Source organism: Anarhichas minor, unplaced genomic scaffold, assembly GCF_050575085.1.
Source record: "Anarhichas minor isolate MPS153535 unplaced genomic scaffold, ASM5057508v1 ptg000026l, whole genome shotgun sequence".
In the NCBI taxonomy this organism is placed as follows: domain Eukaryota; kingdom Metazoa; phylum Chordata; class Actinopteri; order Perciformes; family Anarhichadidae; genus Anarhichas; species Anarhichas minor.
In genome coordinates this window covers 3,775,403-3,787,581 of record NW_027466472.1, presented here as the reverse complement: position 1 = coordinate 3,787,581, position 12,179 = coordinate 3,775,403, and the positions used below count along the sequence as shown (strand labels likewise).

The window sequence follows — 12,179 nt, the reverse complement described above, 5'->3', positions numbered from 1 at the left end:
ATTAGAAATTAGTGAAATGATCAAGAGGTCCCCAAGCAAGCAGTCTTGCGATTGGTGGATGTTGTGCGCGTGAGGAAATTGAAAACAAGGCAACAAAACGTCCTTTGAAAGTTGCACAAGACACCTTTTCTCTGGTAGATTATGAAATGAGTAAAACAATGAAACCCGTAGTTACCAGGCAAACATTGTTTTTATGGTTGCAGAGAGGTAATGGAAAAATAAGGAGTTTGATTTTGAGTATTTTATTATTTGTTGTTTATTTTAAGGAAAACTAAGATGTCAATTTGTCCCAAACCACAGGAGGGCAGTATGGTACAGTGTTGAGGGATGGCCGTTCACGAGGTGGAAGCTGATAATGAATATTGGTTGATGTCACTGAATGGTCCTCTGGTGTTGCTGTATGAGGTTGTTTAAGTCAAGATTGCACACAAAGTCTTTATGTGTTAGACTCTCATTTGTCTCTGACACGTAGAGGCTGAAAAGCATGCCACTCTTACAATAAGACATCTTTAAAGTTATATCAAATTTATGGACTGTTCAAATTATTTACAAATATGATCTATAAACTTTAGAAGAAGACCGGGGTTATATATCATAGGGAACACGCTATTCTTTTTGTCAGTGATAGATGAATAATCATCATGTGAGTTATTGACTCCACTGATTAGAACTCGGTTGAGAATAATTTGAAAAGGCAAACAAACAAACACCTACACATTCAAATACAGACACAGAATGCATTTAAAGTATCAACACACTCCCTCACTTCTGGAATGTCAAACATATTCTGATTATCTATTCATGTGGATAATTAGTCATGCGTATTGTGTTAAAACACAATGCTGTGAGCCACGCCATGCTCATATTTGCACAGGTTTTCTTCTGCTTTGTGGCAGGAGTGTTGAGTCTTGCGCTTCTCCTTCTCTGTAACTTGTGGCTTATTGAAACCACCAACTCATGTAAGCCTATGAGCCCATCTATTGACCAATTAAACCATTTTCTGCTTTACACAGTTTGAAATTTCAAAACACACATTTTGCAAATAACTGCACACTGTTATCTAAATTAGACACATCATTCAAAACTAAAAGCCTGTGTGTTGTTTGCTAAACAATGCCTCTCAAACACCTCACTCAATTATCAATCACCTGCCCCCAGAGTGCTCATGTGAAACACCTGTAACCAATTACATCACTCGAAACAGGATTCAGCTGCAGCTTGTTCTTTGGTGTGCACAACCATAGAGGGCAGTTTGGGAGAGTAATGTTAGAGGACTGCAATGGCAATATACTGTGTTTTGTTCAAAGTACAACACGGTAACTATATACATGTCATCTTCTCTTAAGAGGAGACAGTATAGGTGAATATGGTTAAAAAATAAATCAATCACCAATAGATATCACCATGAAACGTCCCCTACTGTATGACAATTATTTAATTTGATGCCATTTTTATGTTTAAATAGTAATAACATGTTTTATGTTTAAGCTACATTTTGGTGAATTTAGCAGGAAAACAGAGAATAAACCTTTTGAATATTTCAAATTAAGTGTTTTCTTTGGCAAGAGATGTAAGATATTTTGTGTATATGTTTTTACGTGAAGCGTTTCGACAGAGAGGGCTTCCGTTTCAGAAATTGTGTTTTAGCGATTGCAAAAAAAACTGTAAGATTTAGGGATTGAAACCGCCGTCTTTGATTGTCAATAAGCCTGCGACTCCAAAATTCCGCCGACACTGATAGGAAATGGGATTGCCTCTTGATCTTCTAACAGCTTGCTTATCCCAGCAACAACCACTGTCACCGCTGTCTCTATCCGTCGCCCTCTGGAAGAAACTGCTGACAAAAAGATTTGCAGATCATGATAACACTGTGAAAAGCATGCTGCACACAATACAGTGTAAAGTATATCAAGCCACAATATTGTATATTGTATTCTGGCAACTGATTGAACTGTTTAAGCCCGCAATAATACAAACCATCAAGGGTGCTGGCCAGGTGCACTGTGAGTGAAGCAGGGTGTTTTTGAGACATTGCCAGGGGAAGAATACATCCTCTTTTTTATCTGTTTGTGTCAGAGTGATTGATTGTTACTGGAAGCGGTCCAGCTTCACACTCGGTTTGGTTTGAAGCGCAGACACACAGCAGGTAGAACTCATGCAAACTGGGCCAGTTTGGCTGTTTGTCAAGGTTTCATAAAAGCTGCTTGTGTGTGAAGAGGGGTGAGGATGAACATCATGCGCATGTATTGTCTATGTTGTGTGTCTCTGTTGTACGTTCATTTGCATCAGTCCTTTTATTTGTGGTCAGAGTGTTGCAAGCTGCTCAACCAACTGTAGTCTGTTAAAGATTGTGCCATCTTCTGCATTTAAACCATCACAGTGATCCAAATAAAACCCACATTTCCATGTCCAGATATCCTGTGAAAAGCTTTTAGAACCATGTTTTGATAGATTTATTGATGCCATTTGGCACTGGGCTCTCCTCTTTTGTTGTAAACGTCACATTCCTGTGATAGAACATGAGATGAGACACTTACTCTAGTCTCATACACACAGCAACATCTCGTGATTGTAAATGCACAGAATTCTGGTCGACAGACAATGAATGCATTTCTCACCCTCTTGACAAAAAGCATTTTCCCAATTGGAAAATATATATATATATGTTTTTAAATAAGTAAACTTTGTCTCCTCTCCCCTCTCTTTGTCAGACCCTTCATATGATGCTGTACGGCGGGCAGGATGGTCAAACAACATGCACAGTGGCAAAGGTGAGGACACAACAAATATTACGTATATTTGACTGGACAACACTATTATGTTTGCATGGCTGAAACCATACTGAAGGGAGGCGTGACCCTGCTTTTCACCTGATGCCAATTGTATCATCTGGTACTGTGCAGGTTACAGTTTTTTGCAATTGCTCAACCACAATTTCTGAAATAAGGGCCCTTTTTGTATAAACTCCACACACAAAAATCAAAAAACGTACACAAAAAGGAAAACATCTGCATCTCTTACAAAAGCACAACATTCAAAACTATAGAAACTCTTCTTAGAATGTTATTTTTGCATCTCTACACACGAACACCAAATAATTAACTATTTCCGCATGCCAACTGCACACTGATGTGTTAAGAACAATACACTAGTAGTTGGCATATTAATTAGCATGCTAATTAAAGAAGAGTATGAACTCAAATGCAATGGAGAAACATCTAAATGTGTTTATTATCAATAGTCATCCCAGTATCAGAAACAATACTTTAACTGAAGATGGCAGGAACGTAGCTATTTTACTGTCAACAAAATATGGTGTATTGCAATTACAATCCTCTAATTAAGTCTCTCTACAAAATTGGCCTCTATTGTTGTCCACACTTAGGAGCAAACCTGAATCCTGTTTCTAGTGTTCAAGGTCTGATTTTGTAAGTGATGTAATTGGTGACAGCTATTTTCACAGGTGCAGGCGATTGATAATTGATTGTGGTGTTTCAATGGCAGAGTTTAGCAAACAACACACACAGGCTTTTAGTTTCGAATGATGTGTCTGATGTAGATAACTGTGTAGTTATCGGCAAAAGGTGCTTTTTAGAAACTTAGTGGTTTCAATTATACTGCCACAAGTACCATTTTTGTGCTTTAGCAATGGCAAAAAAATACTTTAAAAAAACAACACTGTAAAACACGTTTTTTTTCAAAATGCTATTTGAAGTCCACTTCACTAGAGGCAGTTCAAACATCTACAGAGTCTAGACAAGTAGGACATACTCCTAAAGATAACCACTTCTGTTGTCAAAGCAGGAACAGTCAGTCAAAAGAAGTCAGTCCAGCCAACAACAACTGCCTTATTCACTTTGGCATTCAAGATGTGAAACCTGCTTATCTGTTGCCACCCTACTTGTTATGTCTGTGTCTCTCTATTATCCTTCACTGATTGCTTCTCTCTGTGCAGGTTCACCGGTGGTTACTCAGAATGTGACCAAGTCCACTGAGCAGCCCAGACCTCAGCCAGGTAACGGCTTACCGGGTGTCTTTCTTGATCTTGTAGTATAAACACGGGCTTAAAGCTAATGTGTCAGCATGAAAACCAACTTCACTTTGTGCCAGTTTGTGCCCTTTGTGCCGAAACATGGCCGAGAATGATTATTCTATAAGATAATTGTATTAAAGTATAGCTCTTTGCATTTGCTTCTTTCACTGTTGCATTGTTATAAATTGGTTGTAGGTAGGCTTAATATGTAACAGTCTATGTAAGCATGCAAATATCAAGACAAGTCAGGAAACCGCTAAAACAATTGTTTACACATAGTTCACCAGCAATTTAATAATTTAATGGACTGTTTGGAATACAGTCTACCAACAAGCTTTGAGTGTTTATTAGTGTGTGTAGTTTTTTTCTTACCACTCAGCAACACATCTATTAGCATGTGTAATTGGTTTTCCCGGACAGTTAATTATTTAGAGGAGCACAATAATCCAAGCACACTAATACAAGACTTTACCACATAATGCTCTTTTGTTTTGTCATTGTTTTGCATATCGTGTGATTAAAATTAAAAGAGGATTGTTTTGAATTAGTATTATATCAGCAGCAGCTCAGTGAAATGTTTATTTTGTCTTCAGTCTTACATATTATTTAGTGTGAGTTACATATTGTTATATCACCAAGGTAATCAGCTTGGAGACCAACAATAATTTCCTTTTGTCCGCAGATCCTTACCAGATTCTGGGTCCCACCAGTAGTCGCCTAGCCAATCCAGGTACGATTTTGAACACGCTGTGGTCTTTACGATGCATCTGCTGTGAATAGGCAGTTTTTGTGGAAGTACCTCAAAAATGTCCTTTCATGCAGGCTGAATAGATAATGAATTGTCGAGCTGTGAACGGTGAATGACGACACTCTTGGATGAGGTTGCATCGTTAAGCACTGTTTGTGTATGTGTCCACCATCAGGTTCAGGTCAGATCCAACTGTGGCAGTTCCTCCTGGAGCTCCTGTCCGACAGCGCCAACGCTGGCTGCATCACCTGGGAGGGCACCAACGGCGAGTTCAAGATGACTGACCCGGACGAGGTGGCGCGGCGCTGGGGCGAGCGCAAGAGCAAGCCCAACATGAACTACGACAAGCTGAGCCGTGCGCTGCGCTACTACTATGACAAAAACATCATGACCAAGGTGCACGGCAAGCGCTACGCCTACAAGTTCGACTTCCACGGCATCGCTCAGGCACTGCAGCCGCACCCCACCGAGTCCTCCATGTATAAGTACCCCTCGGACCTAGCCTATGTGCCTTCCTACCACGCCCACCAGCAGAAGGTCAACTTTGTATCCCCACATCCTCCATCCATGCCCGTCACCTCCTCCAACTTCTTTGGACCCACCGCGCCATACTGGAGCTCGCCAACTGGAGGCATCTACCCCAACCCAAATGTTCCCCGCCACCCTAACACCCATGTGCCGTCCCACCTGGGTAGTTACTACTAAACACCCCACTGTGACCATCCACCACCCTCTGCAAACACCAACAACAAAGCCCACAATTGATGACCTGCACCCCCAATGCCTCCGACCCGATGAAGACTGAGTTAGAGGCTGAGATAGAAGCATTTGTCCTCTGAAAAAATCTTGCTCCTAAATGGATCATAAAATCTAAGGATTCTTTTTAAATTTTATTTGTAAGAATCTATAAACAACTGGATTCTATGGTCCAAAATGGAATACTACTTACCTTTACCAGACTAGCTACTATTCGTTTATGCTTTTTTGACGCGCGTCTGAGTTTCCTACTTTCCAAAACATCCCCAAACAAAGCAGGACAGGAGAACAACTTGAGTCTGTCTCCCTTCTCGCCATGCTTCAGTGCCAGACATGGGCCTATTTTTTATGGGTCTCAATCTACATCCTCCTCAGTACATTATGTACATTACGCTTTAAGCATCTGACTTTCATGCTTGTTGGGGTTTTCTATTCCCACCACATCTAGCCTTCTGTTTCCACTGTCTCCGCCTGTTCGTCTGCATCTTTTTATGTGTGTGTGGAGAGTCTTCTGGAATTCGCTGGACAAGAAGGAGCTCTCAAAGAGTTGAACTTTTCTCAGCACTGAATGAAATTTGGCAACTGGAATATGCCATTCACAATTTTATTTATCCTCCAAAACTGGAAAGCTAGAGAAGAGTAAAATTCCGGAGAAGGAAGCGCTGTATGTTTTGCTGGCCTGGGTCAACTTAGTTACTTTAAATGCTTTCTGTGTGTTGTGCGTGTGGAGCTCAAGATGGGCGACGTGTACAGTTGACTTGACTGTGCTGGGGAAGCTGAGTCGAGATGTAATTGAAGTAATTTGCAACAGTAATTCAACCCAGGTCAGATGTTTTCAGGGGGCCACACACTAGGCTATTAAATGTTTGCCATGTTGTTGCCTTTCAGCCATGCCATTTCCAGATGTTTTGTTGCTCGACCATGTCAGTATTAATGTGAATGTCTTCTGGTTTGTGAAACACGTAAAAGGGACACCCTGCAGCAAAATCAAAATTTGTCAGATCTTTTTATTTTGTTTAACTAAAAAAAATCCCTCATTCTTCACACCATGTATGCTGCACACGTCTTTGATCTAAAACATGAAAGTGCCTTATTTTGTAGATGCGATTATGTAGCTGTAATCTACACAATAAGACTATGTCTGGATGTACTGTTTTATCCAAAGTGCCTGACAGTGTATCCAGTTTTAGTATTCGGCACACTGAGAAACCCTCACAGTGCCTTAACTGCTGTTTTATACCATATGTTCTATTCATTATAGACAAAACAGCATTACATGATAAAATGCATATTTTACTGACAATTTTTGATTTTGAAGTGCATCCTGTGAATAACGGCTGCCACAGTGTCTCCTTCTTCTTCGTAGGCCAGTCAGGACCTCATAGGTCAGCACAGAGAAGTGGCTTAGCAGTAAGTCATGTTAAAGGTGCAAGATACGAGATTGGGAGCATTTTTGATTGACTCTCAACATGGCGACGCCTGAGCCAGGGGCTTGTAGCTAACGGTGCTAACAGCGCCAACAGTACAAACTATGGCAATAGTGCTGACAGAGCTAAAGGTGTTTACCTGGAGGGTTTGGCGCTACGCTTCCACAACGAGGCTATCAGCTGTATCCGTCTTAGGAGTGCACTGCACTGCGGAGCGATGCATATGAGCTAACAATTGGGGCACGCTCACATGCACTAAAAGCACGCGTGGCGGGATTGGCTATGTCAACAAAGCAAGGCGAAGCTCTGATAACAACAGAGGGAGAGTGACTTCAGTCTCTGCTCAGGTAGACATTATTCCACTATATCATTACATAGCAAATAGTTGTTTGCTGCTATATGAATGCTCTGAATGTCGTATATTGCTCCTTTAATAGACAGTTGAGTTGTATTTTACCAGGGCTGGATCCTAGTTTGAGAGCAGCATGTGTGTTTGAATGTTAGTTTCTCACTGATCGAAAGCCCAGCAAAATGCACATGAATCTCAAGTCAGAATTTCATCTTCATGTAATAGTATCATGTCAAAACATATCCATCTTCAGGTGTTCATAGCTGTTGATAGCAAAAGTATTCCTTTAGAGTAACTGAAAATGGACACTTGAAAATAAATTACTTGGGATTAAGTAGTTTTTCAGAGAACAAAACCAATAAAGTATGACGAGATGAAACAAAGAAATCCTCAGATTCGCAAACGCTGTGCGTTTGTCAGACCTATTTTTTATTGTTTTATAAGCATCAGTCAACTAGGCATTAAAGCAACTTACTGTATAAATTATGCAGAGTTATTTTCATATGTGACACAGTATAAAAAGTCAAGAGAATTAATACGAGTTGACCTCGGTCAAAAATGCAAACATTTAAAGTCCATTTCTGCTAAGTAGTTTGTTCAGCATTTTTAGCGTTTTTATATCTGTACATTTGGGCAATACATTTTAAAATTTTGTTATTGTTATTATTTCTGAAATTCGGTTGTAACATCCTAAGTGTCTTTATGTGCACGTGATATTTTCTTGTATTCCCAAAACCACAAATGCGTGCTTGAATCATAACCCAACCACCAGGGATTCCTTCACTTTATATGCAACATGTGATTCAGATGAAACTTTTCCATTGTGAATCAAGTTTTATGCCAAAGAGCCCTGGAATTGAAAGCTTTTCCTGTGCATTAAATAATTTCAGGTATGTTATGCAAAACAGTACAAACAGTATTTACATCCACAACCAGCTTCTCCTGAAAGTTTATAGCTTTAAAAGAACGAATAAAAAAGGGAACTTGTAATTTGTAGCATAAAGAAATTATTCTAATGTACCCTTCATTTTCATGTTTCACAAGCATTATCAATGAAAAGGGATCTGTGCTACTTCGTATATGCAATGTATTTCGGATATCAAATATATATATATATATGTGTGTATAATTTTACAATTAACCAATATATTATTATTATTGTCATTCCTGCAATGTATGAAGTAATACCTTTTGAAAAAGGGCTTTTGTATAGGAAAATGTGACAAAATAAATGTTTTTACCTCTCAAGTTATGTTCAATTGCCTGCCTGTTGCCTCACCAGATGAAAACACAGTGATTGTATTTTTATTGGCCATTTTGATGTACACAATTAGTGATGTACATCATTATAGTGACCTATATTCACACCTGCTGATAGAAAACATCTTCGCCTCTCTTTCTTTCGGCAACTTTAGTTTGTATCAAGATACTAACAAAACAGTCTTACACTAACTAATCTTACTTATTGTTACTGACACTGATATGTAGCGTTTTTACCTGGATTCACATGTGTTTTAAGGTAAGATGAAGTGGCCATTACAGTTTTAGTTATGAATATGAATCTCGATCATCCTTGAAAGACTTGTTATCTAATTGGAATATAATCAAATGTACAGACAAACTAACCATGACAAGGTACTACAGAAATGGTGTGTCTTATTAAAAGAACACACAGTCAGTTGCTGGTATATTAGTTATACCTAATGCAGTGTAATACATCAGCAGGTTTTTTCTTTTTTACTATTGATTTTGATGATTTATGATCGTGTGGTACTGGTTAATTGTACTGCATTATACTAGGTGTTTCAAATATTTTTCCACCCCAATTACCGCATATTGATGATGTTATAATTAATATTAGACTTTGTTAGTTCTAGCTGGCTGTACCTGAATAACTGCATGCAATTTCATCTAATTCAAATTAATCATTTCCCGTGCAAGGGAAAGAAGTGTCAGGAAGCTGCACCATTTTTTCATTTTATTTTTTATTCCATCTTTTCCATCACAAGTTACATTTTGTCATTGAAAAAAAAACAATATACGGTGTTTACACCCTTTTCATTTATACTAGGTTTTGAATCAACAGGTCATACAGGGCCACAAGCTGTGAGCGAGGGAATTAGGTGTAAAACCACTTAAGGCTGGTGTACGTTAATTTGAAAGACTTCTTAGTAATTGACTCTTTGCATCATTTAAGTCTCACTCTGAGGACAGCTTTAAATAATATGTGGTGGTAATTTAACAACCAGTGTCTATGCATGTTGCCTGTGTGTAAGGACGGCTACAGTCTTGCAAAGTGCTCTTTTGGTTCGTATGAGACAAACATATGTATCACAGACACAGTGAACAGCCATTAAGGGACAGTTGTGGACTTGTTTTTGCATTAGAATATGTCTGGCATATATCATCTTCATGCTGCTTAGTCATTTCACATAATTTGTCAATAATATTCACAATCTTTTACCCGAGCCCTGCTATATGCCACTTGATATGGCAAGGGTGCAGGCAGACACGTAAGGATATACAGTTCATTAGAGAGGTCGGCCTCAACAAAATCTGTTAAAGCTCCATCGTAGCGTACAGTATGTGCTGTTATTTCTTTAAATGGAAAGTTGTGGTTTCATGTTCAGAACCTGCACGTAAACTAATGGGCAGAAAGCAACAGCACTTATCTTCCAAAAGCTTTCACTCTGTTGTGTTTGGATCTCTGTTTGCTGTCACAACTTATCTTTGTTTACAGATGAAAACCCTGATAGGGGTTGGCACTTGTCATCACGCTGCTTTGACCTTTTTGATCACAGTCCATATATAACATTCAGGCTCGGTTAGGTACAGAATAATATGATGACACGATGCAAAAATAGCCTTTATTTCAGTGTATTTTCCCCCTGAGATCAAATACAAGACCGAACAAAGACACTTGATTATCATACTATTCAGTGCTGCATGTAGGCATAAGTGTTTCCTGAAAGATTTGTTCTCTCACAATGTTTCTCTCAAGGAGAAAACCACAACTACATCACCCACTGTTTGAAAAGAGCGGCCCCTGAGCCCCACCCTTTGCTAGTGCCTCAGTGTCTGAATAGTTAAGCATACTGTAATGGTTCAAGTCCAAGTGTCTCTTTGTGTATAGCAGCCTAAAGTAGCATGAATTATTGAACAAGCCACTTAATCTTTTTCTCACATATGATAAAAGCATGGCCCTCAAAAGTGGTCCTTCAAGTAATAGTAAGATTTATATACAGGATAACAGATTTGATTCATTTTTCTGTCTCTCCATGCTCGGCAAACCTGATGTGCAAGGCCATAAGTAAATTACAGCCACTCATCTTCATTTAAAGTGAGAGCACATATGTTCAATCCATGTGAGAGTAATTGGGAAAACGTTCTGTTCCTGTTGCTGAATCGTAGCCTCTCTGTCTTGCCCGACCTGGTCTCCCTTTTGAAAACAGGTTTTTTTTGTCAGCAGACAGTGGCAGGTGTGGTTTTACATACAAATGGTTCACAATAAGTGTTCTTGCCCACAGACGGCATTCTTATCTGTGTTCAACACAATAGAATAATAAATAAGTGGGTTTTCTTTACTTCATATTTAAATGCTACACAATGTGCTGCCTGACATTGGGTAACCCTACCTGCCTCCAGCACCTCTTTGTCTTTTTGAGATTTGAGGAGTTCATCAATGAGAGGTATAAGCCTCTACTTGTCTCAGTTTTTACTGTTCATTACTATGTGTCCATGATCTCACATCATGGTGGCATTGGGGGTGTCATTGATTTCAATCACCTCAAAGCCCTGGTTGTCATGTCCATCTCTGGAGTGATGATGATGACCCTTGATGTTGTGGAAGCAGTAGGCACAGTGTGCAGTAGCCACTGGCATCACCTTGGAGAAGTTGGAGAAATCTACTCTGTACTTGCCTTCCTTGCTTCTGGAGATGATGGGCAAGAAGTTGTAGCCCCACATGATCTCCTGAGGAATAAAGGAGGTCCGTACTTGGCAGGCAGAGCTGGTGGACTCGGCGGTGCAGTCTAGGAAGACGACCAGCTCAAACTCTTGTTTGTGGAGCGTATCCACGGCCATCTCGAAGAAGGGGCTACTGTTGTCGATGGTGTGGTAGAGCGTGAGAGGACACACGAAGAAGAGGTTGTCCTTCCCGGCATCCACAATGAAGTCAATGTTCACCTGGTCCATAATGATTGTCTCCCCATCGGGTGTTTGTGTTGTCCTCAGCAGCTTGCCATAGATCTGGCTTCCAATCATCAGGGTCTTACGCAGGTTGGCCACTCTGATTGACAGGGAAAGGGTACCATTTTTGGAGCTGATGACAGCCATGTTACTGAATGAGATGGTCTTTGCCCTCTTTTTGGGCGAAGAGATTTTGGACAGGATGACTCCACACATGAAGCAGTTGATAATAGCTCCGAGGAGGGACTGGATGATGATAAGGGCCACAGCACCTGGGCAGTGAGGGGTGAGCGCTCGGCCACCATACCCAATAGTTGTCTGGGTTTCAAGGGAGTAAAGGAACGCTGTGGTGAGTCCTCCCACATTATCAACACATGGATTGTGGTCTGATGTTGGGTTTTGCCACGTCAGGTCTCCATTGCTGCGCGCAATCCAGTACCACAGTAGGCCAAAAATGAACCAGCTGAGGGTAAAGGAGGCGCTGAAGAGGAAGAGGACAAAACGCCACCGGATCTCCACAAAGGTGGTCCAGAAGTCCGCCAGGAAGTATAACTGGTTGCTGTACTTGACGTTTCCGTATTCAATGTTGCAGTGACCATCTTTGGTAACGAGTCTGGCCCTGCATCTTTTTCGCTCCACCAAATAGTCATGGATACGTCTGTTTATGTGTCCAAACAT

The 12,179-nt window shown here is 40.2% G+C and overlaps 2 protein-coding genes across 6 annotated transcripts in view; one reads left to right on the top strand and one right to left on the bottom strand.

Moving 5' to 3' along the window:
• fli1 (Fli-1 proto-oncogene, ETS transcription factor) overlaps nucleotides 1-8,561 on the top strand; it is a 32,897-nt gene extending 24,336 nt beyond the window's left edge. For all 5 annotated transcript variants that reach the window (XM_076099974.1, XM_076099973.1, XM_076099976.1 and 2 more), the window contains 4 exons: nucleotides 2,712-2,771; nucleotides 3,956-4,015; nucleotides 4,716-4,763; nucleotides 4,957-8,561. In XM_076099974.1, the coding sequence (XP_075956089.1) occupies nucleotides 2,712-2,771; nucleotides 3,956-4,015; nucleotides 4,716-4,763; nucleotides 4,957-5,486 (698 nt within the window). In that variant the 3' untranslated portion in view covers nucleotides 5,487-8,561. The remainder of the gene's footprint in view (nucleotides 1-2,711; nucleotides 2,772-3,955; nucleotides 4,016-4,715; nucleotides 4,764-4,956) is intronic.
• Nucleotides 8,562-11,057: 2,496 nt separating this feature from the next.
• On the bottom strand, nucleotides 11,058-12,179 carry LOC142959639 (ATP-sensitive inward rectifier potassium channel 1-like). The gene has a single exon (XM_076101013.1). It carries the CDS (start codon nucleotides 12,177-12,179, stop codon nucleotides 11,058-11,060), a length of 1,122 nt encoding a protein of 373 aa, XP_075957128.1.

Bases quoted from the DNA above. Each gene is read 5' to 3' on its own strand.
- LOC142959639 (XM_076101013.1), bottom strand. From the start codon at position 12,179: ATGTTTGGACACATAAACAGACGTATCCATGACTATTTGGTGGAGCGA.